Source organism: Oenanthe melanoleuca, chromosome 23, assembly GCF_029582105.1.
Source record: "Oenanthe melanoleuca isolate GR-GAL-2019-014 chromosome 23, OMel1.0, whole genome shotgun sequence".
Taxonomy (NCBI): domain Eukaryota; kingdom Metazoa; phylum Chordata; class Aves; order Passeriformes; family Muscicapidae; genus Oenanthe; species Oenanthe melanoleuca.
In genome coordinates, this window is record NC_079356.1 from 3,055,726 (window position 1) to 3,082,305 (window position 26,580).

Consider the following 26,580-nt stretch of genomic DNA (forward strand, 5'->3'; position numbering starts at 1 on the left):
CTGGCAGCAGGGGGCGGTGGCGGCGCGTCACTTCCGGTGCCTGGCCGCCGCCGGAGCGGAGCGAGGCCGGGCCGGGCCGGGCCCGGGGCCATGGGTGAGTGAGGGGCGTGAGAGCGGGGGGAGCAGGATCGGCCATGGGTGAGTGAGGGGCGTGAGAGCGGGGGGAGCGGGATCGGCCATGGGTGAGTGAGGGGCGTGAGAGCGGGGGGAGCGGGATCGGCCATGGGTGAGTGAGGGGCGTGAGAGCGGGGGGAACCGGGATCGGGGCCATGGGTATGGGTGAGAGACGAGGGAACGAGGGCCGCCGGTGAGTGAGGGGGGAAGCAGGATCAGGGTTGATCGTGGGGGACACGGCCCCGGGACCCGCCACCATCCCGGTCCGGGCGGTCGGGCACCGGATCCGCGTTGGGCCGGGCCGGGCCGGGCGCTGCGGGGGGACGCGCCGGTGGTACCGATAGTTCCACGGGACCGGGCCGTGGGAGCCCCCCAGGTACCGGCTCGGCGCCGGTGTTCTCCAGGCTGGGGGGCGGGTTTGAAAAGGCCCCTTGGTAAATCGCTTCTTCGTCCCGGCAGCAGCTCGGGGGGCTGGGGCGTTGCTGCCAGCACAGCGGCAGGTCCTGGGGGCCGAAGGAGGCACAGCCCGTGATTGGGGCTGATTTGGCCTCCAGTTTGGGCAGGAACATTTGAATGTAGACTTCTGGGACCTCTGTGCCGAGGAGGAGCCTCGTGTGCAGTGAGTAGGTGAGGGCTGTGCCTCTGAGTGAGAGTGAGTAACATCAGCAGGTGTCAGAACCAGGGACGGACCCTGCCCTGCACTCCCATGGGCGCTCACCCGTGGGGCTGAGGGGGCTGGGGGACCTCCCACCCTCAGAGCCGGGTGCTGTCCCTCTCTGGTTGTGGCCTTTGGGAACCCTGCTGCCTGTGCAGAATTGAGGGTGAGAAAGGTCTCTGCCAGGGGGAACCCCATGGGACAGCATCTCCACCCCCTCACAGGGGTTTAGGGTTCCTTGTGTGCCCGTCCAGCTGCTCCCACCTGCCCAGGCTGTGCTGCTCCAGTGTTGGGGATTCAGTGCTTTACGAGTTTAAAGCCTCAGTAACTCAGTAACAGGCTGAGTAACACCTGCTGGTATGAACAGGTGTGCTGGGGGTGTTGGGCTGCAATCCCATGTCCAGAGGGAGCTGGAGAAGTCAGATCAGAGGCCATTGCCCAATGTGGGGCTGAGCCACCACCCCTCTGCCGTGTGCTGTGGGACAGCCAGCTCCTCTGAGGCAGCAGGGACACAGTGGGGCACAGGTGAGGTGCCTGGCACCCAGGTGAGGTGTGACCCAAGGGACAGCACAGGAGCACTCACCTGCTGGCATGGAGCCCTCAGGACACATTTCCCTGTTGCTGGAGGGCTCATGTTGCTGCATCCTTTGATTGTTTCTCTGTGGTAACTATGCTGAGGGTTTGATCACATAATTGTATTCCTTAAAAGCAAAGTTCAGCTGTGGGCTGTGACCCTCATGACGTTACAGAAATTGGAACAGGCAAGGGAAGCCTCACAGCCACCGAGCTGTTCTGTGACTGAGCACAGAAAGGACATCGACCTGTTGGAGCAAGTCCAGAGGAGGCACCAAGATGATCAGAGGGCTGGAGCACTTCTGCTAGGAGAGAATTGGAGTTGTTCAGCCTGGAGAGGAGAGCCTTCAGGGTGACATAACTGCCCCTTGCAGTACCTGGATGGGCTACAAAAAAGATGGACAGAGATTATTTACAAGAGCCTCAAGTGACAGGACAAGAGGGAATGGTTTTACACTGACAGAGGGCAGGGTTAGATGGAGAAATTCTTCCCTATGAGGGTGGGGAGGCCCTGGCACGGTTACACAGACAAGCTGTGGCTGCCTCATCCCTGGAAATGTTCCAGGCCAAGTTGGACAGGACTTGGAGCAACCTGGGATAGTGAAAAGTCTCTTTGCCCATGGCAGGAGGGTGGAAGGGTCTTTAAGGTCCCTCCCAACCCAAACTGTTCTGTGACTATGGACAGGGACAGCCCTGGGGATTGTGCCTGAGCTGCCCACTGAGCTCAGGGGGTTGTTAGCTGTGCAGAGGCTCCAGGTGCTCTAGGCAGGTACAGTGTGTGTCTCCTTCCTGCCTGGGAGATCTTGCTGGACAGTGTAGGCTCTGTGTGTCCATGGTCATTTTCTGTGAAACAGGCTACTTTGGTTAATATTTTTTTTGTGAGTTGTGCAGTTCTGTGCTGTCACACTGCAGACTTCAGTAGCATAGGTTGGCAGTGTGTGCAGGTAACTTCAACACATTTGTCTCCAGGTAGGGCCAGGTGAGTCACTGCTGTGAGAAACTGCAGCCACACCTCGCTGGGAAGTGTCAGCACGTGTGTGGGTCACACTGTACTCTGTGCACACACAGAGGTCCTGCTCAGGGGCTTATGGCATGTTGATAGTGTGAGAAGCAATAAATGAGAAATAAAACCTTGTAATACAACCCACCTCTCACCCCTGGTGGGCTTTGGAAGATGAGCACAGTCTGACCAAAGGCACTGACCGGGTCAGGGACTCGTGCTGGGGCAGCAGTGCAGCCTCAAGTGCTGCAGCTGCATTTCCAGGCTCCTGCTGTGAGGGTGTTGGGCTGAAATGGGAAAAAATCCTGCTGGTTGTGGCCTGTGCTTCAGCACGAAAGGGTTAAGCTGAGGTTGGTGTTTATGTAACCAAAGAGGGAACTCCCAGAGATGAGTCCTTGGCTATCTCATGTGTTGATGCATCAGAAGGGCTTGAAGAAAGCCTGGCTTGTTGCTTGCGCCGTAGTTACGCACTGGAACCCTGTGCTTCAGAGTTTCCCCGGCTGCTGGGGCTGCAGCTGGGATGGAATTTGCTTTCCCTGATGTGTGACTTGGCCTGTGGAAGTCTTTTTTGTCCCTGAAGAGCTGGAGAGTGACCACAGCTGGATGTGGGTGGAGGTAAGGTGTGCTGAGCTCCTGTGGGAGCTCCCAGGTGCTGGCTGTGCCTGGGATTCAGCAGATCTGCATGCTGGGCTGAGGAAGGAGGATCTCTAGTGGGGTGGTTCAGCTGAGGCTGCCAGAGGTGTTCCTGTCTCCCAGCTTGTGGAGCTCAGCGAGTCCAGACTTCCCTGGGTGCCTTCAGACAGCACAGGGCTGTCCCAGCTCCTTGTGCTGCACCAGTGCCCCAGGATCCATCCTGCTCCTGTGGGCAGAGAAACTCTGTGCCTGGTTTTGAGTGAACTTCTCGCTTAGGGAAGAAGTTGAATGAGTCTCTGCTCAGTTCCAAGAACCCTGTGAGTCAGGGCTCCGTTTCGGGAGCAGGCTTCCCTTCCCGGAAGGGCAGCGCAGCGGAACACAGGCTGGACTGAGTCATCCAATGGGCTTTTTTTATATATATGTTATTGCTTCTCTTAGAGAACCGTTCAACTCCCAGAGCCTTCAGTAGTGTTAACATTCCTGCATTGGGAATCTCCCCCGTGTTGTGCAGAGGGAGAGGAGTGGAGCCCACCCTGATATCCCCACTCCTCCTCCCCACATGCCTGTGTGAGATGATGAGCGAGGAGCCAGGGAAGGGCTGAGGCTTCTCCTGTGCGTTTGACATTATCCTTGGGGATGAAATTGTTCCTGGCTGATGTTGAGAAGGCTGAGCTGGCTGCAGGAGGAGGGACAGCGCAGACAGGATGGGCCTGGTTTGGCGCTGAAGAACACAACAAAAGTCCTGTGACTGAAACTTTGAAGGACACTGTGTCCAGAAAGTAACTTTCGTCTGATTATGGGTCATTTAAATATTAAAATCCACATTAGCTTAATGAAGTACATGCCACCACACATTACTCTCTTGCTCAATTTCCCCCCTAGATTATGCTGTGTGTGACGTGGGAGGAAGAGGATAAGGGTGGGCTGTGGATGAGGGGGGCAGAAATTCTGCCTTTTGAGGAGGAAGAAAAGCTAAAAAGCCCTTGGAGACACTTGATGAGTAACTCTCCTCTCCCTGCTCCCAGGTGGGATGATGTCTTCTTAGCCTTCGAGGTTTCTGGATGTGCTCCTGGTCTCTGAGGACCAGCCGGGACACAAGGGGTGTGTTTTTGACCATATTTCATACACTTAGTGCAACAGCCTGCTTTCCTTGGGATCTGACACACAAACATTCCCTTTAATCCCCCAGCCAGTGACTCCTCCGCAGGCCTGCCTGATCCAAACTCCGCCTGTTCTCAGGGAATCTTTTCCAATGAGAGCCGAGGCTCTGTCCCTGGGAGTGCTGGTGACTCGGTCTGAGCTGTTCCTGGCCGGGTTTGCCCGGGAAGGAGTGAGGCAACACTGGGATCGCTGCTCCTTGCAGTGACACTGACCTGCTGGTGTTCCATGTGGGAAGCTGGGCCATGCTCCAGCTTTTACCCATTTAATGTTTTGTTCATGGAGGTTTTTAGGTCATGTCCAGCTTCCCATGAGCCAGGCTTAAATGTGACCTTGGATTAAGTGTCACTGATAAATACTGTCCACTGTGGTATTTGGGTGGGAAAAGGTGCAGCCTGATGCTGCTCATGTGATTCCATTTTTTAGGTTCATTTTTGCAAACATGAAGGCTGCACAGAGAGACACAAACCCTGTGGAGCAGCTCTCCAGCTTTATCCCAAATGCTACAACTATTGGCTTCAGGAGGGAACACTGGACAGGAATGCTGCTGCAGTAGGTGGAGGGATGTCTCCCATCCCTGGGCTCCAGAGGCAGGTCCCTGGAATGTGTGAGCTCCTCAAAGGAGCTCCTTCTCAGCAGTCTTGGATTTCCAGCAGTTCTTGGTCTCTGTCACCTGCTGCTGGTTCCCAGCTCATCCACTGCCTTATTCACCACAATCAGCTCATCACAGCAGCAGGGTTGAGCACTTTTGGGGTTCCCAGTCCTCACACAAGAAGTGTAACCACTACTGAGCTCGTGTTGTGTCCTTGGTGCAAGACGAGCCCTCCAGAAGTGCAGTGGGGGCTGGATCAACTGCTCTGGAGCCATGAGTGCTTTCTGTGCTGCTGAGTAATCCTGCTCACACCCCAAAGGTACCTTTCCCAGCTCCAGCTCTGAGCTCTGGCCGCTGGATTGCAGGACCTGCTTGTTCCTTTTCCTAGGATGAAAAGGACAGTTTCCTTATCTCATGTTTTTTCTTGTTGTTACATGGGCACTGGGACATGCAGTAATTCAGGAATTAAACAATTTCCTTAAGCTACCAATTAAAAGACATTGCATTTAGGTCCCCAAATTAATTGATTCATAGTTCTATTAAAGGCATAGCTAGCACAGTGAGAGGCTTTGGACTGGCTTCTCCAGTGAGATGTTTGATACATCCCATATTAAAATTCACATAAAAATTAAGTATAAATTTCTGTGCTTGACTTGTAACTTTGTGTGAGGGGCCAGTTTTGTTCCAGTGGCAAGATAAGGGAGGAGGGTGTTTTGATTCAGTTTGGATTTCAGGGGGAAGGGATGCATCTGTCCACAATCAGATGGGACTTTCCAGTTCTTGAAACTAAAAAGAAAAAAATCATCAGCAGGATCAGTCTAGAGAGAGAACCTCTTACATCCCTGCAAGGACCCAGGACAAACCCTTGTTTAAAACACTCCATGCCAAGGACAGGAATATCAGATACTGGTCTGACCCAAACTCTCTTAACTCCTAGCATGATAAAAAGCTGCTGGTGGTGGCAGGGAGTCTCTTGGTGTGTTTGAGATGCTGTTAAGCCCAAGCAGGTGGGGGTTGAAGTGGAGCCTGTGTTTGTCCCTGTGTTTGTCCCTGCTCCAAAGCCTGTCCTGCATCACTTTGGAGATGAGTGATGTGGGAGTTTGTCCTGCAGTGCAGGGACTGAACTTCCAGAGCCATTTTATTCTCTCACGTGATAACAGCAGCTTCAATCCTTTTCTGAGCCCAAACAAACAGAGATGTTGGGGGCCCTAAAGGTTCAGTGCATCCTGTGTTACCATAATCAGAATAATCCAGAACTGCAGCATCAGATGTATCTCATTCCACATTACAGAGTCCTCGACCTTTTGCCCATCCAGCCTTCTCCAAGGTGATGACTCCTGCCTCCTGAGACGCTGGAAAACCTAGTTTGGAAGAAGAGTAACGATACAGTTGATGCTGAACTACGTGAGTCCTCAGGTTGTTTTGATTACAAGAACTCCATTTGCACCAGCAAGCCAGATTGCACAATGAGTTTATCTCAGAACTCCTGTGCAGGCGGTTTCTCCAGTGGAAATGTTACTCATATGTTTCCATCAGAGGTGGTGATGTACCAGGAGAGGAGGAGTTCATAAGGATGTTGGGTCAGGGATGCAGAATGAACAGAGCAAGGAGCACATGGGGGGTCAGAATTGTGTCCTGCTCAGCTCACTGGGTTGTGACACTGCTCTGTGGAGGTGTGAAGGTGCTGGGAGTCAGGAGGGCAGGGATGCAAAGTCTGCTGCAAGACTCCTCCCTTCATCTCCTGGCTGCTGCTGCTCCTGGACAGGTGCTGCTGGATGAATCAATGCAGTGAGATCAGCCTGTGTCCACAGAAAGGGCGGGACTGCCAGAGGGTGAACTTCACTCACAGGGAGGTGATTTATCAATCTCTTATGTGGTGAAACACCCAGGATCTTCTAAAACAAATATGTACAACCCAAAAAAATATTTTACCCTGTTATAGCAATCTGATTGGGAAAAACTTCTGGGACTGGATTTGAGTAAGGAAATGGTGGTTCCTGTTCTCACCTACCCCCCAGAGTATCTTTAAAAAGTGAGAGCACAGACATTAAATGTGTAGATGTTTGTGCAAGTCTTTGAAGCTATTTTCCAAAAGCTAGAGATGAAGAGGAGTTGGACAGGGGAGCAAAGCTTCCATTGGCTGGAGAGCTCACACCACACCCAGCAGCTCACCTGAGAAGTGCTTTCCCAGCTAAGCTGAAATAAGACTTTTCTTTAGAGAAGGAAGTGTTTTAGTCATAAACCTTGAATTCATTTGTCCTTTTAGGTCTTGGTTGTGCAATACTGACCCAAATGCTCTTTAGATTTCTGAGCAGCAGGAAATGGACATTGGAAATCAGACTTTCTGCACTACCTGAATAAGGAGGAGGTTGTTGAGTTTTTAGTTGTTGGTGCTGAATAGTGATGGTGTGTGGATCTTGAAGAAATTCCTGGATGCAAGCCATGAGATTCACATTTAATAGATCAAATGGATTTTTGCCCATAGTGATCGTGTAGGAAAGCACACATGTTATCACCAGTGCTGCCTTTCACTAGGATGTTCATTGGAGCATTTAATAGTGAGTTAGTTCTAAACACAGCATTGATTCCTGCACATGGAGGCTGAGGTGACAGAATTTTGTGTCCTAGACTCCAAATTCCAGCTACACTGGATGTAGGTAGATGGAGATGTAATAAGGTCAGAGCCTAACAAGGTACAAAGAGAGAGGAGACTTTTTTCAAGGCTAAAAATATATTTTTGAAAAATCATTGTGAACTGAACTGAATCTCACAATAACTATTGTGCTTGTTTTCTATGCCCTTGTTGGGAAAGGTGAAATATACTAATTTTTGTGGTCAGTTTGTGCATTCTTGGCTGTCTGAGGAACAGACTGGAGCCTCTGAGTGGCTCAGTGGGTGGCTGTGATGCCTGGTGTGGATCCTCTGTGGAGGAACCCCCAAAAGGCTGCAGCAGCCTCAGCAGACACCCATACACAGGGCTAACTTGGGCATCTTCTTTCAGAGCTTTTGGAATATGTTAATTTGCAAACTTGTTTTTGCTGTAAAACAAGCTTTAATTATCTTGACTTGTTCCCACTATGTCTCTCAAACAACTGTTGTAGGAAACGTTGCCCTGAATAACGAGGCTGATTTATGCCTTGAGAGCTGCTCTGAGCCTGCAGCCCACCCCTGGTCTGTCAGCAGGGAGCCAGGGCTGTGTGTAGACACACAAGTAGGCAGAGCCACCAGTGCATCCATAAGTGAGAGCCTTCCAGTAGAAATCAGGGATAAAACAACTCGGTGGCTCATCAGAGATCTCTCTTCTCTTTCAAGAGCCGAGGATGAAGCGGCGAGCATCAGACAGAGGAGCTGGGGAAACATCCGCTAAAGCAAAGGCTCTGTGCGCGGGGATTTCTGGGAACAACGCCAAGAGAGCAGGTCCCTTCATCCTGGGTAAGCAGGGAGGGGGCTCTGCACTTGGCAGGGTGGCTGCTGGTGGCCAGACTGGAAATAAAAGGCACTGTGGAATGAGGGAAAGCAGGTGTGTAACTCAGTGTCTTACCTGAGAGTGTGGGTCACTGGATGTGCAGAGCAGCAGCCTGGGAGCTCCTGCTGCTGGCCAGGCTGAGGAGACCTGGGATGCCAATGCAGCAAGGCAGGCAGGACTTGAGAGATCAGTGTGACATCTTGATTTTACCCCCTTGGGTATTTTTTATTGGGTTTTTTTAAATTATGTTTTTAACTCTGTTCTTAAACTTTGTTAAATACCAAATTAATTGGGGGAATTTTTGATTACAGCTGTGGGGAGACGTTCGACCCTGCTGACCTGGAATGTGTTGTCACATCAACATGAGGTCAACTTAATAATTCAGTAGTGATCACTCAAAGTAGTATGTGCCAAGGCAGGGCCACTCTGCCAGGCCTGAGGAGTTGCTAGAATAGTTGTTGGTTCAGAACTGCTTATATAAATTGTCAAAAATCATAGACTTCACATTGGAAACTAATGGGAAATCAACTGGAGCTGATTGATTAAAAGTGAGGAGTGGAGACTGTATGTTAGCTTGAAATGTGGGCTAATTTGGACACCCCTGAGCCATCCCTGCAGAGGTGGCAGCTGTGTTCCCAGGTGTGGCAGTAACAGTTGCCATGGGTGTTGCTGTGAATGTAAGAGCTGTGTGGTTCAGGCATGAAGAAATTAGGATTTCTGCAAACAGCTGGGCCATGTGTGGGCTTTGATAAATGTTTCTCCAGGAACAAATGAAACATTATCCCAAAAGGTTTCAGAGTTCAAGACCTTTTTCTTTTTTGGCTTTAGATTTGTGAAAATACACTCAAGCTCCTGCAAAAAAAGGGAACTTGGTGCAAGCAAACCAAAAAAGGTGACAGCTGATGTAACCCGGGTTAGTCACTGCTGCTGGAGGGAAAACAAGTCTGTTTCTGCTTTGTGCTGTAGGTCCACGTTTAGGTAACTCCCCTGTGCCAAGTATTGTTCAGTGTTTGGCAAGAAAGGACGGGACAGATGACTTTTATCAGCTGAAGGTAAGCACACTGCAGCTCCCAGGCCTTCAGGGCTCTCCAGGTCTCATGCAGAAGCACTTGGGCAGTGAGTGAGTGGTGTGGGCTGAAGCAGTGCACTGGGGCACGGTGCTGCAGCTCCCCCCTGGCAGGGCAGTGCTGCCAGGTACAGATCTGTGCCCAGACCAGCCCTGAGGTGAGGCCTGTGCTGCTCTGCCAGAGCCCTCAGATCTGTGCCTGAAGGGGGCAGCTCCAGGAGGGGAAAAGCACCTGGGATATTTGCAAACAGCCACCTTTCCATGTTAATGAAGCTGCTGTGCATTCTGCACGAGTGGTGCTGAGTTCAGACAGGCCTGTGGCAAGGACACAACCATCAGAGCAGTACCACCAGCTGTCCAACACATGGGAATGCCCAAAATGAGAGAGGGCTGGGGGCATTTGTGTGCCTCTGGGAACTGTAAAGGCATTTTCCCTTTTCCTGAAGATTCTCACCTTAGAAGAAAGAGGTGATAAAGGAATAGAAACCCAGGAGGAGCGACAGGGCAAGATGCTGCTGCACACGGAGTATTCTCTTCTCTCCCTGCTCCACAACCAGGAAGGAGTGGTCCATCATCACGGGCTCTTCCAGGTACACTTGGTCACCATCCAGGCTGGGGCAATGCCAGAGACTGCTGATGGATTGAGCTGCTTTTGTTTAATGTACAGTTTGTGCTGACCCTGCTCTTGTGTGTCCAAGTTGCAGCACTCTGAGGTTAACCACTGCTGCTTCAAACAGGAGCTCTGGAGAGTACATTAGGATTTTGGGAAATGTGAGAACATTCAATGTGAGAACATTCACAGATGGGACAGGCACTCAGCACTCCCCCTTCAGACAGAACAGCTATTTCATTGACAAATTAATTAGCACCTTTTAGAATTGAATTTGTGCTTTTTGGCCTCTGTACTGTTTATAACTTGTAAGAGGGCACAAATAAACAAGAAACTGTTTCAGCAAGTTAAACCAGTCACTGTGCTGGTCAGTTTTTGTATGAGTGGATTGTGTTGTTGGTGGTGCCTTTAGGGCTGTTCACTGATGTGAGGGGCTGATAGCAATTACTGTTTTGGGTGTTGGGATTGCCTGACTTTCTGGTTGCATTTTGCCAACACACTTTTCACTTGAGACTGTCTGTACTAAATCTTAAATAAGCCAAATGTCCAGCTCAGCTGTGTCTTGTTTACTGTCATGGAAGAACTGTTAATTGTGCCTTGAGATTTCTGTTCTTATGAACGAGGTGTGTTGGATCCCTCTGTTCCCAGAGGGTGCTTCACTGCAGAGCTGTCCTGGTTCAGCTGAAGGTGTCTGTGTGCATAAAGAGCATTAGTGCTGATGTGCACACAGAGCCACACAGCAGAGACTTCCCCTGCCTTCTGCACTCCTCCTCCTCCTCCTCCTAGGAAAAGTTCTCCCCAGTGAGGGTGGGGAGGCCCTGGCACAGGCTGCCCAGAGGAGCTGTGGCTGCCCCATCCCTGTCAGTGTTCAAGGCCAGGGCTTGGAGCAGTCTGGAATAGTGAAAGGTGTCCCTGCCCATGGGAAAGGATGGAGTGAGATGAACTTTAAATTCCCTCCAGCCCAAACCAGTCTGGGATTCTGCGAATTGTTAACTGCATCTTTTTGAAATCCTGCCTCGGGACAAAGACCAAACACTGTGATTGCATTTGCTTATTTTGAGATCACCTCCCAGTTATCCAGTTATTTATTGTGCCAGGCTCTGTGCATGTGCCCTGGAGCTCCCCTGAGGGTTGCTGCTGTGTTTGCCTCCCCACAGGACCGAGCTTGTGAAATCATAGAAGATCTGGAAGCCAACAGGATGGTCAGAAAGATGAAGAAGCGCATTTGCCTGGTGTTGGACTGCCTCTGTGCTCATGATTTCAGTGACAAAACAGCAGATCTGATCAATCTGCAGCATTATGTCATTAAAGAGAAGAGACTCAGCGAGAGGGAGACCGTGGTGATATTTTATGATGTGGTACGAGTGGTAGAAGCATTACACAAGGTGAGAGCGTGGAAAGAGAGCTCTCTTCCAGAGCTGGGAGGCAGTTTTCCCAATTCTGATGCTTCAAACCTTCCTAGAGCAGGCAGTGACCAGCTGACAGGGCATGGATGTTGACAGTGTTAACATAACACCTTGTGCCCCAGGTCCTGAAGTGCATTCTCCTCCCTCCCAGCTCCTCACGGTTCTGGATGATGATGTGGTGTTTGTGGGCTGTGGAGAGGGGCCAGCTGGGCTGAGGGCAGGCCAGGTGAACCACACTGTGGTAACCTCAGACAGGGGCAGTCAAAGAGCAGAGCCTCATCAAACACAGGAAACAGAAACTGTTTGCTTGCAAAGCAAAGTAAATCACAATGTAAGAATTGATTGGAGATCAGAACATCAAGCTACAATTTTTGAGATCAATGAACTAGAAACTATTGTAATAAAAATGGATTCTGCTGTTGTTTGACTCGATCCCCTGTGACACTGGACATGTGTCCTGCCCTGACAGGGCAGTGGAGCCTGGGTCTGGTAAAGGAATCCTCATCAGCTGGCTCTAACCAAGCCTGGACACTTCAGTTTCAGGTCTCTTAGGTACACTAAGTCTGTCTTTGTGTTCAGAGTAGCAAATTTGCTTGTTCTGTCCTAATCACAATCAAAAGTGAAGGGCAGAAAGTACTCAGGGTGGAACCTGACCTGAAACCTTGACCTGGGTTATTTCAGAGAGTGCAGACGTGATTTCCTTTTAGTGCTCTTGTGCAAGTATGAAATTTATACTTTGCTCATGTAATACTCCTGTATTTTTTTGCAGAAAAATATTGTGCACAGAGACTTGAAACTAGGAAACATGGTGCTAAACAAAAGGTAAGTGTGCTGGAGAGCTGCTGGCCTGCCTGAAGCAGATTTCTAGTACAAACACAGACAAAGGCAGCACTTGTGCAGGAGGGTGAAGGAAAGGGAAGCAAGCTGTGCAAAAACACAAATCCAGCTCAAAGTTATATAAATTAATCTCCAAAAATTAATTTAGCCCCACCTAGGTAGTTCACTTTTCCCACCCAGCTTAGTGGTCCCTTGTCATGACTTTTGTTTGGATTCTAACTGCTGAAAACTGAATTTTATAGTAATTTAGTAACCTGCAAGAGAAGTACTGATTTTATTTATATTAAAAAGAACAAAAAAGCCATGGTGGTTGGTTCTGTTCCCATCATTCACCCTCATCATGCTGAAGGCATTCCCAGCCCTGCTGGCTGTCCTACAATCACAGCAGTGTTAGATCTGACTGCTGCACTGCTGTGTTTTTGCTAGCAGTGAAATATTGACTCATCTAAACAAAAGCACTTCTGTCCAGTGTGTATTTGTGTATGAAATGGCTCCCTTGTTCCATTGCTGGTTTGACAGGAGCCTCCTGAGCCTGGCAGGTGCTGGATGCTGGTGCAGGGACCAGCCCAGAGAGGGGCAGGAGCTCAGCAGGAACTCAGGGTGGTGGCCTGGCTCTGCTTGGTGGCTCTTTGGAGCTGCTCAGTGCCTTGGGGTCTGTGTTCTTTAGCTGGCAGCCTAGATCAGCTCAGATCCTCTGCTCTCTCCTCCAGGATTACATTACTGACTAAATATTTTGCACTAACTTGAAGAATGAGTGGAATTCATCCTTTTCACACTGTCTGGGTTTCTGTGGAATGAATAAAAAGTAGGAAGGCTGGAGTTCTGCAGGCTTTGAATCCACAAAGCTTGCAGGTTTGCTGGGCTCACAGCTTGCTGCTTTCTCCTCCCTAACACTGAAAGGAAACAGGTTTTATCTACAGAGCTTGAACTTCTTGGTTCCTCCCCCCCCCACACACAGCAGCTGCTGCTTCTCAGGGCCACCTCTAAGTTGTTTCAAGTTGTTTCTGTAGAGCTGCTGTAAGATAAATCTCTTCTGCTTGCTGCTTTGATTCTCCTTGCTGCAAGAGGCAGACAAAGGTTGGTGCTTTGAAGGATCCATGCAGAACTTCCCTTCTGTTCCTTTTTTTCTGGTGCAGGGGAGCACCCCACCGATGGGGCTACACCCAGGGCCCCACTAGCAGGGGGAGGTATTTGAAGCTTTGAACACACTTGCCAGAGTCACTCCTTGTGTTACATCTCTGCTTTTGCTTTTTGCTCAGCGTTGGTGAGGGAAAGCTGCAGCCTATGCAGCAGTGAGTCACAGGGAAGGGTGGGAGAGGCGTCAGAGCCATCTCCATGGAGAGGAGCAGCCACAGGGGCTGAGCAGAACCTTTTGTGCTCACAAAGAGCCAGGTCCCTTCTCAGGGCAGGGAATAAAGGGAACAAGGTGGCACTGCAAGGACCTGGCAGGCACCTCCCACCTGGGGTTCCCTCAGACCTCCTCCCCATGGGCATTAAAGCCTCTCGGGTTCCCCATTAGCCAGTGCAGGAGGAGTTGGGTGATTACAGATTGGATCAAATTTCAGGGACTAAATAGAACCAAGCAACCCTGAACATTTTAGTGTCCTAGAGAACACTTAGTCTTTTAAATCCTTAACAAATCCTGCAGCTTGTTATTCAGCCAGGGAAGTCCCCTGACAGTTGAAGCTAACACTTCTTAAACACAAGTCTGTCTGTTTTAATAACCATCTCTCCATGGCCAACCCACACTTGGTTGTATTTCATTTGTCTGTGAGACTGGCTGGAAATGTTTCTTGGTTATTGTGACTGACTTAATCCATTCTCTCAGGCTCTAGTTGTGAAATACTTTCCAAGAAATCTTCCAGACAGTGTTTTTGTACTCACACCTTTACATTATAAATGAAAATCCAAATTACCTGAATGACAGGGAAGATTAATGGAACAATAGTTTTGTAATTAGCTCACTTGCACTGGAAAAAATCGTTAATGAGAGCTGGCAGTACCATAGGGAAGTAGGGGTGAACTAATAAAGAAATTTTGTGTACCTGCAGCTCTCCCTTTTCTGTGTGAGGTTTTTGGGCGTCGATCAGGCTTTGTGTTGTGCACACCTGTGTGTGGAGAGCAGTCCTGTGCATCAGGTGGAACTGCCACCAGGCTGCTTGTAGCACTCTTGAGTGACACAGATGTGGTTGTGCTGAGTCTGATCACAGCTCCTGCAGCTGCTCTGGTGACTGTAAACACAGAGTGCTCGGGGGCCAGGCACGGGGCAGCTTCCACAGGGTGTTTTCCCTTAGCTCCCAGAAAATGCTGGGTGAAGAAGATGGCAGCTGGGAAGTGCAGGGCAGAATCGGCAGCTAAAATAAACCTCAGCTTTGTTGACACTCGTGCCCTCCAGTGGTCAGGCAGCACCTGGGGCAGATCCTGCAGCTCTGGTGCTGCAGGCTGGGAGATTGGCCAAGGCACAGTGTGGCTGCAAGATGAGCCAGGTACACCCTGTGCTTACAGCCATGCTGACACAGGCCACCCAGACATTGTCACAGCTGTCACAGACCTTTTGCTGCCCCTGTGAGTGCCTTGCAAGCCTTGCTGGCAGGCATGGAATCCCTCCCCTTTGGGATGGAGTTTATTTTACAGCTCTGTGTGTTTTCTCCCAGCACTTCCAGCTCCCCAGAAAGCCTCACAGGCACAGTCTGTTTTGGAGTCAACTTGCTGTCTGCTGCATGGGCTGTGCAGGATGCCTGTGCTCCCTGACACCTTGTGCTTCTCCCCAGGACTCACCGGATCACCATCACCAACTTCTGCCTGGGGAAGCACCTGGTGAGCGAGGACGACCTGCTGAAGGACCAGCGTGGGAGCCCTGCCTATATCAGCCCAGACGTGCTCAGTGGTAGGAATTCCCCTTGACACTCATTTCACTCCTTTGTGCCTCCTGGCAATAAACAAAACCTCCTGTTCTGTTCCCATATGTACCTTCATGAGAGCCTCTTAGTTAAGGTCTAGTTAGGAGACTTGGGCTGGTTTTCCAGCTGGGAAAGTTGGAGGGAAGGAGCAAGCCTAACTTTTTTCTTAAGGCTTGTCTGAACTTCAAAGCTAATTCAAATCTGGCTGTTCCAAGCTGAGTCTATCTGCAGACAGCATGTTCTGTTTCCAGTGTCAGGATTCAGTTCCTGAGGCTTCCCTTAAGCTGCAGGTAAAACCCTGGGCCCAAGGGGCAGCCAATCCAGATCCTGCCTGGATGTCAGTGTATTCCAGCTGTGTACTATGAGCACCAGTTCCTCCAGCTGCTGCTCACTTCCAGGAGGGAACTAGTGACCCTCTGGGCAGCTTCTGGACCAACAGAGAGGAGTTACTTAAAATGTAAGGAATGATGACAGCAGGCCAGAGCAGTCTGGGCTGGATCCCCCCTCCAGCAGTCTGGCCTGTGCCTTGTCTCCAGCAGAGGCTTTGAGCAGAGTCTGGCTCTAGCACAGAGCAGCTTTCCCTGGTGTCTTCCTGCTTTTAACTGTTCCCAGTGCATGGGACCATTGGGAACAGCTGTGCTTTCTGTCCAGTTGCTTCAGATTTCTCTCCATGAATTCTCATCTTTGCTCTGTTCATAAATCTATGGCACCAGATGGGATCCATCCCAGGGGGTTGAGGGAGCTGGCAGATGAGCTTGTGAAGTCTCTCTCCATAATTTACCAACAGTCCTGGCTCACTGGTGAGGTTCCAGATGACTGGAAGCTGGCCAATGTGACCCCCACAAAAGTGACCCTTCACAAAAAGGGTGGGAAGGAGGATCCTGGTAATTATAGGCCAGTTAGCCTGACCTCAGTACCTGGTTATGGAACAGTTTATACTGATTGCCATCACACAGCACTTACAGGATGGCCAGGGTATCAGACCTAGCCAGCATGGGTTTAGGAGGGGAAGGTTGTGTTTGACCAACCTGATCTCCTTTTATGACCAGGTGGCCTGCCTGGTGGATGCAGGGAAGCCTGTGGATGTTGTGTACCTGGACTTCAGTGAGGCCTTTGACACTGTCTCCCACAGCATTCCCTGGAAGAGCTGCAGCCCAGGGCTTGGAGAGGAGCACTCTGTGCTGGGTTAAGAACTGGCTGGATGGCCTGACCCAGAGAGTGGTGGTGAACAGTGCTGCATCCAGCTGGGGATCAGTCACCAGTGGCATCCCCCAGGGGTCTGTGCTGGGGCCAGTCCTGTTCAGTGTTTTTATTGATGACATGGATGAGAGTAGTGAGTCTTTCATTAGTAAATGTGCAGATGACACTAAGTTGGGAGTATGTTTTGATCTGTTGGAAGTGAGGACGGCTCTGCAGAGACCTGGACTGGTTGGAGCAGAGTCCCATGAAGTTTAGTAAGTCCAAGTGCTGAGACCTGCATTTTGGCCACAATAACGCCCTGGAATGTTATAGGCTGGGGATGGTGGGGCTGGACAGTGCCCAGGCAGGAAGGGACCTGGGGGTACTGGTCAGCAGCCAGCTGAACATGAACCAGCAGTGTGCCCTGGTGGCCAAGAAGGCCAAGGGCATTCTGGCCTGGATCAGGAATGGTGTGGCCAGCAGGAGCAGGGAGGTCATTCTTCCCCTGGACTCAGTACTGGTGAGGCCACACCTTGACTGCTGTGTCCAGTTCTGTCCCCTCAGTTCAGGGAGGACGTTGAGACACTTGAGTGTGTCCAGAGGAGGCAACGAGGCTGGTGAGGGGCTGGGAACACAAACCCTGTGAGGAATGGCTGAGGGAGCTGAGGGTGTTCAGCCTGGAGAAAAGGAGACTCAGGGGTGACCTGATCACTCTCTGTAACTCCCTGAAAGGTGGCTGTGGTCAGGTGGGGTTGGTCTCTTTCTCCAGGCAGCACTGACAGAATGAGAGGACACAGCCTAAAGCTGCACCAAAGGAAATACAGGTTGGATATTAGGAAAAAGCTTTTCATGTAAAGAGTGATAAAGTACTGGAATGGTCTGCCTGGGGAGATGGTGGGGTCACCATCCCTGGATGTGTTTACAAAAAGTCTGGATGTGGCACTGGGTGCCATGGTCTAGTTGAGGTGTAAGGGCTGGGTTGCACTCGATGATCTTGAAGGTCTCTTCCAACCTGATGATTCTGTGCTCCTGTATCAGCCCTTGAGCAGGCAGAGGTGGACCTGTTTGTCAGTGTAGTGACCCAGGCATCATTTTGGGTTTTTTTTTTCTTCTCATGCAGGTGAGATTAGTGTTGAAGGGTGCACGTACAGGTGGGACTGTGCATACAAGGCCTCTCCCTCTTGTAGATCCAGATCGGGCATTAACGCATGAGTCACTTGTTCCTGGTATCCCAAGCAACTGTATTGCAGAAATGCCCTCAGAGGGAGCCAGTCCTGGAAGATCCATCCCCAGTGGACTCCCCTCAGGAGGTTTTTTGTCAGGTTTGCAGGCAGCAGCAGTAAATGTAGCTGTGCTCTTCCGTCGTGATCTGCTGGGTAGGTTTGAGGCACTTCCCTCCTGGCCAGGAAGGGAGCAGAGGCAGGCAAGGAGGTGGATCCTGGGGTTTTTGCAAGCCTTTCCTGTTCTGCAGGATATCCTGAGGCCCTTGTGACCAGATGGGTGATAGAAGCCAACTGCTCTGCAGGAGCTTGGAGCAGTTGTGGCCCAAGTGGCTGAAGAAGGCTATGAGGAGCTGCTCCTTTCTGCTCCAGGTGCTGATCTATCCAGGCCTCCACCTACCTTCTCGTGTTTCTTCTAAGGGCTCTCTTGTGGTGTAACTGGCCCCAGGGCACTGAACAGGCTGTCTTGGCTGATATCTGACAGCTGAGGCTGCTTGAGACCCTGCAAAGTGCAGCCTTAGCTCAGAACTCATCCTGCTCTGCCCAGCCTGGCTCTCACTGCCATTGTGCTGCACCTCAGCTCCAGTGTCTGCCAACAGCCCTTCCCATGGGGCCCATCCTGTGCTCTCCAAAATGCTCTCCTAAAATTACTCAGTGTGCAGTTCCCCTTCAAGTATCAAGGGGGAAGTTACTTGAGGACATTCCAGGCATCACCACCACCCTCAGGCTTGGCACATCCCTCTGTATTGCCAGTGCTCCTGTGCAGGGGAAGCTGGAGCGCCTGAGCAATTAATCATTGTTGTGGGTCTCCAGGAGAAGCTGTCTGTGCTGAGGGATGGCTGCTGAAATGTCACAGCAGGAAAAGTTGGAGGAGGAGGGAGAGGTGCCTTTTTCTGAGCATATAAAGCAAAGAATAATTAGTACAAATACCAAATGCTGCAGCAATGACTCACTGTGTGAGTCAGAGGAAGTCTCTCCCTGAGTCCTGTGCTGTGCTGTAGCACTGGGATTTGATTTTGTGACCCTGTCCATGCTGCTGTGTGCTGATTATTGTGACCAAAGGGGCTTAGAAGCAGCATTTCCATCAGATGAATCCTGGAGCTGCAACAGGTTAGGGTTTGTCCAGTGTCTTTGTCTAAATGTCTTTGTGCAGGAAAGCACCTTCCTGCACACTCTGTGGCTTTACATCTGGCTTCAGTGGCTGTGTGCTAGATCCATCCCATGGTCAGAGTCCCTTCTCCATGGGCTCAGCCTTATCCTTGCTGGGCTTCTTTCCTGCCTCCTCCTGCCCTGTGCTTCGTGGTCATTGAATTCCCTCTCCCTTGGCCCAGACTTGCAGGCTGGGTGTCTCTGTGTGAGGGATGCTGACCTGGGAACCCCAGCACAGCAGTTCCAACTACCTGATGCCCTTTTCACAGCAGGGATATTCCTGCTCCATAGGGAACAGGAGGACACTTGTGTGGAGATGGACAATTTGCTCATTCGCAGAGCACGCGCCTTGGAAAGAGTTTTGTTGTCATATTATGGGAAGCCACAAGTGTTTTGGTTAATGCTTAGAAAAAGGGTCCCATGTGGGGGTTACTCAGCATCTCTGCTGTGGGAGGTGAGGGAGGTTTGTGCTGTGCTTTCCAGGCTCTCAGGCTGTGTGTGCCCTCCCCTGCAGGCCGGCCGTACCGCGGGAAGCCCAGCGACATGTGGGCGCTGGGGGTGGTGCTGTTCACCATGCTCTATGGCCAGTTCCCCTTCTACGACAGCATACCTCAGGAGCTCTTCCGCAAAATCAAGGCTGCCGAGTACACCATCCCTGAGTGAGTACAGCCTGCCCTTCCTGCCTGGCCACGGGGGCTTACTGAGCCTTACTGGGCTAGCTGGAGCTGGGGGGCTCCCCTCAGCACCCACAGTACTGACAGCAGGCTGTGTGCAGGAGCAGGGCTGGGACAGCCTGTGGGAAGGGGAGGCAGGCTCAGAGCAGTGCAGGCTCCTGGAGCTCCTGGCCTGTGCTCCCAGCACACTGCTGCCACCACTCTGCCCACCCCAGGCTCACCACACGTTGTCTCTGCCAGGGATGGCCGGGTCTCAGAAAACACTGTGTGCTTGATCCGGAAACTGCTGGTCCTGGACCCGCAGCAGCGGCTGACGGCTTCTGAAGTGCTGGATTCCCTCAGCTCCATCATAGCGTCCTGGTATGTGCAAGGGGAGAGACAGGACACACTGTCTCTGGCCACAGGCTGTGTTGTTCCAGCTGTGGCTGGCTCACCTCACCAGAGGAGGGTTTGGGAACTGTAGTAAGCCTTTAAATCCCATGTGTCCATCACTGTGTGCTGATGGATACAGCTGGAGGCCTGTGCAAATGCTTATGGCAGCCATGGCCATCGCAGTGGGATCACCCTGGGGCTGGCTGAGGGCGGGTGAGCCAGTGCCATGCTGTGGATCCCAGTGCTGTGTTCTCCTCCAGGCAGTCCATGTCCTCGCTGAGTGGCCCTTTGCAAGTGGTGCCGGACATAGATGACCAAGTGGCTAATCCTGAAAACCCCCAGGAGGTAGGTTTCACTGCTTTTCTATGCTGCTGTGCCAGTCTGTCTGTGATGGCACCCACTGTGTCCCCCACTGGGAAGGGGAGGGTGGGGAGTCCCTCATGTTGTGCAACGGAAGGAAGGGCTGATGCTGCTGGGACCAGGAGGCACATCCAGCTGGCTGAGCTGCCAGGAAGTGAGCTCGGCCCAGAGCTGATGAGAGCAGCTCACTGCGCTCCCAGCAGCGCTCACTCCCTCACACACAGCTGGGAATGCTGGGAGGAGGCAGCAGTGTTGGCTCTGGCTCCCAGGGAGCTCTGCCATGGGAGCAAACATCCTGTTTTCCTGCCGGTTTTGTTTCATGCTAGAAGTGCTGGCCATGGGGACAGCCGTGCAGGATCTGTGATGGTGCCGCAGGGACAGGGGTCAGGCAGCTGCAGCCTCAGTGCTGCCAGGGTTGGGATGAGCCATGTCAGGACAGAGCTGCTATGGTGGCACTGCTAGCTCTCAAGGAGCCCTGCCTGCATGCCCAGCAGCAGGTCCCTTTCCTGTTATAGTTATCCCGTGGTAGCTCAGGCCCTTCAGAGGAGCCGTGGGGCTGCCAGGTGTGGCTCTGACAGGTCGGTCTCTGCAGGTGAAGGTGACAGAGGAGTGCTCCCAGTACGAGTTTGAGAACTACATGAGGCAGCAGCTGCTCTTGGCTGAGGAGAAGAACACCTTGCATGAGGCCAAGAGCTTCCTGCAGAAGCGGCAGTTTGGGAACATCCCGCCCGTGCGGCGCCTGGGCCACGACGCGCAGCCCATGAACCCCTTGGACGCGGCCATCCTGGCCCAGAGGTACCTGCGGAAGTAGCTCCCCCTGCCCCACGAGCACCACCCTGCAGCCTGCCCTCACCTGCCTGCTCCAGCCTACAGCAATACCGCTGTCCCACGACGGGGAATAATGTAGCAATCCCAAGCTCTGTCCAGGGACATGCACTCACACCTGCTCCGGAGGGAGAAGACTTTTGGAAAAGCTAAGTTTTGGAAGCAGCAAACCTCTTGGCATCTTCTGGAATCTGTTTTTTAAAATCGAAGCCTAGATGACTAATCTGCTTTTAATCATGACTGTAATCTACCTCTCTTGTCTTTTTAACCATGCTGTTCTCTGGATCGAGCAAAGCCCGTGGGAAAGGAGGAGACTTCCAAGGGTGAAGCTGCTGGCACAGAGCCGTGGCCGTGCAGCGCGGAGCCGGCCCGTGGCACCCGCTCCACGTGCTTTGAATAAGCTTGGATTTATCAGGGTTTCTGGAAAGGCAGAATTTCTTGAAACCTCCCACTTCCCTTCATCTGCATCAAATCTGTTTCTGTCCTTATGTGCCACCTGGTCTGGCCATGCTGGCCAGTCCTGTGGGGCCACTGCTGTGACCGGAGAGCCCGGCCACCGCCTCAGGCAGGAGTTGAGGAGTCGTCTGGGCAGCACCACCTGCAGGGATCAGATCCTGTCCCCACTTCAAAGGTTTCACAGGACTTGGCCTGCCAGGGCCCCTGCCCCCTCTCCCACCTCTCACTGATTCCTTTAGTTTATAAGGATCTATGATTTAATCTTATTTTTCAGTAGCGTATCCCAGGTGCAGTTACAGTTGCATTAATTCTGATTTAGTGTTTCCCCCCTCAGTTGTGGTACAGATGTAATATATGAGTTACAATGTGAAAAGCTTCCCAAAATAATCCGCCTAGAGATAGGAGGGGCTGGCTGAAGTCTCTACTGTATTTGTTCCCAGCTTTTCTTGCCATCCCAGCCCAAACCTGGGGCTGCCTCTGCCCTCATGCCAAGACAGAGGAGGGACATCCTGGTTTGTCACCTCGTACCACTGGAAGAGCTTTGGCCTGTGCTGAGAACAGAACGATTGTTTCTGAGCCTCATTTATGAACTGGATGCCTGTCTTGCCAGATGAACTGTTCTCACACAGAGCTCCCAGGGCTCCCAGTGCCCTGGCCAGGGCTCCTGCTCAAGGCAGCACCTTCTTGAGCTGCCTCCTTCCTGCCTCTGGCTGCTCCCAGCCCTGGCATCCCCCTCCTGCCAGCCCTGTGAGCAGGGAAGGTTGGAGCTGGGGGGGCTGCCCTGCTCTCTGGGCCCAGCTCTTACAGCACAGTGGGCGTGGGCAGGGAGTGAGTGGCAGATGTTTGTAGCGTGTTGTTGCCTTTTCTTGCCCCGGGCTGGGGAAGGGGACGGGGTGTAAGCTGGGCCACCCCAGCAGTGGCTTTGTGGGGACAGGGGGCTGGACCTGAACCTCCCTGGCCACGTCGGGCATTACGTGCTGCCTGCACCTCGCCAAGGCCCTGTGGCCAGGCAGGGCCTCGTGAACACTAACACAGACCAGCTCCCTGCACCACCCCAGCTGAGCCAGTAGCCCCAACTCTTTCGCCTTATTTATTTTGAAGATGGTGGGTCTGTCCCACCACCCCCTGTGCCACCAGCAGCAGGGCAGGGATCTCCTGAGCACCCCACCAGGGCCCTGTTCTCTCCTCCTGGTTCTCCTGCCTCATTCCCTCTTTATTTTTACTGGTTTTCCCCCATGTTAAAGCAAAAAGCAATATTCTGGGACTCCTTGAGGCTGTATCACACCAGGATCTTGCAGTGGCAGCACTGGTCAATCCACTTGTGCTAAGGCAAACTGGAAGGGGGTGGTACAGGGGGCATGGGGGGGGCCACAGGGCCACGGCGGGACAGAGCCTGTTGTAAGGAAAAAAAAAAAAAGAAAAAAGAAAAAAAAAAAAGGAAAAAAATTTGTATAAAGACGTTATTTTTGTACTACATCGAAACTACTCCTGCATGTCGGCAATAAAACTTCATATGACAGCCCAGCGACCCCACAGGGAAGGGGTGGGAGGGAGGGGTGGGATGGGGGTTTTGGGGTACAGGAGAGGGGGGCCAGGCTCACAGATCAGCAGCCTGAGTGCCCCATGTCCCCCCCAGGCCGGTCCTGCCCCAAGGCTCAGTGCCCTGAGTCACTCACTGGGCTCGTCCCTCCCAGTCCAGCCTGGAGCGGCCGCTGGGGACACTGGTGGAATGCGGAGCCTGTGGGCTCCCTTGGCCCGTGGGGCTGAGCCAGGGCCACCCTGCGTGACTGGCACCAGCCCCGGCAGCTCCCTGGAACCCATGGCGAGCGCTGGGCCTGAGCCGAGCCGAGCTGAGCCGAGCCGAGCCGAGCTGAGCCGAGCCGAGCCGAGCTGAGCCGAGCCGAGCCGAGCCGAGCCGAGCTGAGCCGAGCTGAGCTGAGCCGAGCCGAGCTGAGCTGAGCTGAGCTGAACGCTGTGCCCCCAGCCCGGAGGGCTTGCCTTGGCTCGGGCACTGCCAGCCCAGCCTAGGCTGGGCTCAGCCAAGCCGGGCCTGGCCGGATGGGCGCTGGACAAGGCTGGGCCGGGGCCTGGCCCCGCTGCGGGGCGGTTCCACCGCAGGGCCGAGCGCGGCGTCCCGGGGGAGCGGTTCGAGCCCCGGCCCCGGCCCCGCTCGGCCCGGCCGGGGCTGCCATTGGCTCCGGCGGGAGCGCTGACCGCCAGCCGCCTCCGAACTATTTCCTGTTGCTGCAGCGTTAATGCTAAACAGACCTTGCTCTCTCTTCCCTCGCTCCAGCCAAAGTGCAGCGGCTCTGCCGCCGCCGCCTTCCCGCCCCGGTGAGTACCAGCTCCGGGCACCGCGTGCGGCTCGGGCCGGGGCACCGAGGGACCGCGACAGCCGCGACAGCCCAGCCCCGACGGCAGAGCGGCTGTCGAGGCTCGGTCCAGCCAGGCTCGGGGCTCCGGCGTTGGGGGACGCGGGGCTGGGGGACGCGGGCGCCGTGCAGGGACACGGGGCTGAGCGCACAGGGCTCGGTGGCACAGCCCGGCCCGTGGGCACCGAGCGGTTGAAGATGCGGAGCAGGAGGCTTTGGGGACACAGTGTGATAATGCTCGGGGACGCAGCACTGAGCGATTCGGGGCTCGGCTCTTGGGGACCCGCAAGGCCCTGGAGCCAGCCAGGCTCCTCAGCACCACCGGCAGGGGATCCTGGGGTTCCGTGGTTGGGCTGTGCCCCTCCGGCCCACAGCAGCCGGGGCAGGGGCTGCCCGTGCTGCTCCACGAGAAGGGCACCCGCCCCTCGCAGGGACCCTGCTGGCCTTGTTTTGGGGTGTCCCACTAGTGGGGCTGCCCAGCCCCGGGATGTGCCGCGGACCCTCAGCTCTGGACCCTCCGGGATGGTTTTGCTGATGTGTCACATTTTTTGCATTTCTTTCCTCATTCCTCCCTCCCTGGAGCCGTTTCTGGGAACGAGCTCATCCTCTGCCAGGGCCAAATTTCCTCCCGCCCTGTCCTGCCCGCTGTCCTGCCTCCCATCCATCCCGCCGCCCTGCTGCCCATCCTTCCCTCCGTCCTGCCTTTCATCCTGACCGCTGGCCTGTCCTGGTGGCCTTTGCACTGTGCTTGGCCTTGTCTCTGCACTGCAGGGCCCCACGGCAAAGGGCCAAGGCTGGAGCTGGGCCAGAGCAATATGGGGGACAGTGAGAGGGTCAATGACAGGGACAGTGACAGTGACAGGGTCAGGGACAGGGACACTGCCCCAAGAGTGTGTGTGGAGCACACGTGCGTGCACAGGCAGCTGCGGCAGCACCTCTGCCTGGTGCTGGGACCCTGCTCTGCCCTGCTCCTGCCCTGCCCCGTGCCCCATCCCATGGCCAGGCACGGCACAGAAAGCCTGGCCCGGTGCCACAGATCTGCCTGATGCTGTGTCCAGGAGGAGCCGCATCCGTCCTGGTCCCTCAGGAAGGACGGAGGGCGGTAGGAGTGGGACGGCTCCAGCTCAGCATCTGTGGGGTTCCAGCCCTGGATGGAGCAGCCCAGCCCAGGCACGAAGCCCTGCTCAGCTGGAGCTCAGCAAGGAGCCCCTGGGCGCACCCAGGCATGGCCTTGAAAGGGACAGAGGACTTGAGGGGGATCCCCCTATAGAGCATTGCTCAGCTCGTGTCCCACAGATGTCGAGCATGTGTCGTCCCTGGAGCCGCTGAGAACTGCCAGGCACAGGATGGAGGGTCGCCGGAGGGACATGGAGCTGCTCAGCAACAGCATGGCCGCGTACGCCCACATCCGAGGTGAGCAGGAGCGGGAGCCACCGCGGGCCCCCGGGAGGCGCGGGCAGGTCCCTCCCTCACCCCTCCGTTGCTCTCCGCAGCCAACCCCGAGAGCTTCGGGCTCTACTTCGTGCTGGGCGTCTGCTTCGGGCTGCTGCTCACCCTGTGCCTGCTGGTGCTGCGCCTGTCCTGCCGGCCCGCCCCGCGGCCCCCGCCGCGCCCCGGCGACCTCAGCGAGGACGATGACGACGAGGAGGACGAGGACGAAGAGGACACCGTGGACCGCGCAGCGTCTGAGTCGCTGCTGCCGGTGACCGAGATCCCGCTGGAGAGCCACGGCCCCGGGGACGGGGCGCTGGCCGTGAACGTGTTCGCGTCGGCCGAGGAGCTGGAGCGGGCGCAGCGCCTGGAGGAGCGGGAGCGCATCATCCGCGAGATCTGGCGCAACGGGCAGCCCGACATCCTGGGATCCGGCACCATCGGCACCCTGGGCCGCGTCCACTACTACTGAGCCCGGCAGCGCCCCGGCACGGTGCCTGCTCGCCCACAGCTGCCCCGCACCGTGCCAGGATGGACAGCAGGACAGGGGGCTGCTCGCTGCCCCTGAGCTGGCGGAGCTGCCTTGAACTGTCCCTGCACCGCGGAGAGCCGCACCCCGGTGTCACTGGACTCGCTGTGGGACACGACGCACTTTGAGCCATTGGTACGAGGGCTGAGCCCCGGGACACGCGGGGAGAGGGACAAGGACAGTGCAGCCCCGTGGGGCAGGGCCGGGCTGTCCCGGGGCTCCTGCCCCACAAACATGGTGCTGTTGTACACGAACGAGAGCCCAGCGTGGCGGATCCGGGGTTCTGGGGCCCTGGGCACAGACAGGGTCGGTCTCGGCCCCTCCCCGAGCCAATTCCCTTCCCGGCCCCACTAAAATTAGCCGGGTCTTTTCCGGCACCGCCCGCCGTGACCCAGCGCCCTCCGGCCGGGCCAAGGCGGATGTTCCCGCTGGACTCCGGGCCGGCCGCTGCTCCCCAGGGATGCGGCAGCTCCCGCCGGGCTGAGCCGCATCCTGCCCCACTCCCAGCCCAGCCCCGCGGGGAGCCGGGCCCCACTGCCCCCTCCCCGGCAACTTTATAAAAATAGTTCCTTCCCAGGCTGGATCCCCCCCGCTGCCAGCGCCAGCAGGATCCAGATGTTTTCCAGATGTTCTCCTGTGGCTGGAGGCCAGGCTGTGCTGGGACTGGAGCTGGCCTGGAAAACTGTGCGGGGGTGGAGGAGGAGAAGGAAGAGGAGGCCCTGCCCTAACCCTGCCACGGGCCCTGGTGGGACCCCTTGAGCCACGGGACCCTTTGTGCCCGGCAGGACCAGCCCAGCCCTTCAGGGGCACGGCAGCCAACAGTGGAGCCCTGAGCAGCCCCCACACTGCACTCTGTACCCAAAATAGTTTATTTTAAACAATTTCTATAGATGCAGGGGCTGTTATGTTTCAAGGAGCAGTGTCTGGGTGTGGAGTGATCATTTGTACCCGATGGGTGCAGAACTGGGCTGGGGGCAGCGAGGCTGGGGGGAGCTCCATGTGC

The 26,580-nt window shown here is 54.3% G+C and overlaps 2 protein-coding genes across 4 annotated transcripts; both read left to right on the plus strand.

The window, feature by feature from the left end:
* Positions 1-2: 2 nt before the first annotated feature.
* On the plus strand, positions 3-21,040 carry STK40 (serine/threonine kinase 40). Of its 3 annotated transcripts, none has more exons than XM_056509269.1 (12): positions 3-94; positions 6,017-6,129; positions 8,038-8,157; positions 9,158-9,243; positions 9,704-9,847; positions 11,025-11,252; positions 12,043-12,095; positions 14,882-14,997; positions 19,073-19,217; positions 19,473-19,592; positions 19,865-19,949; positions 20,557-21,040. In XM_056509269.1, the coding sequence occupies exons 3-12, from the start codon at positions 8,046-8,048 to the stop codon at positions 20,773-20,775; spliced, it is 1,308 nt and encodes a 435-aa protein (XP_056365244.1). In that variant the 5' UTR covers positions 3-94; positions 6,017-6,129; positions 8,038-8,045; the 3' UTR covers positions 20,776-21,040. The 3 variants fall into 3 exon arrangements, with proteins under 3 accessions (XP_056365244.1, XP_056365243.1, XP_056365242.1); XM_056509268.1 differs by having other exon boundaries at positions 7-94; positions 6,017-6,141; XM_056509267.1 differs by lacking the exon at positions 3-94 and adding an exon at positions 2,770-2,957.
* A 2,348-nt stretch (positions 21,041-23,388) lies between these two features.
* Positions 23,389-26,496, plus strand: EVA1B (eva-1 homolog B). Its single transcript, XM_056509274.1, has 3 exons — positions 23,389-23,579; positions 24,914-25,030; positions 25,111-26,496. The coding sequence occupies exons 1-3, from the start codon at positions 23,501-23,503 to the stop codon at positions 25,518-25,520; spliced, it is 606 nt and encodes a 201-aa protein (XP_056365249.1). The 5' UTR covers positions 23,389-23,500; the 3' UTR covers positions 25,521-26,496.
* Positions 26,497-26,580: the final 84 nt, after the last annotated feature.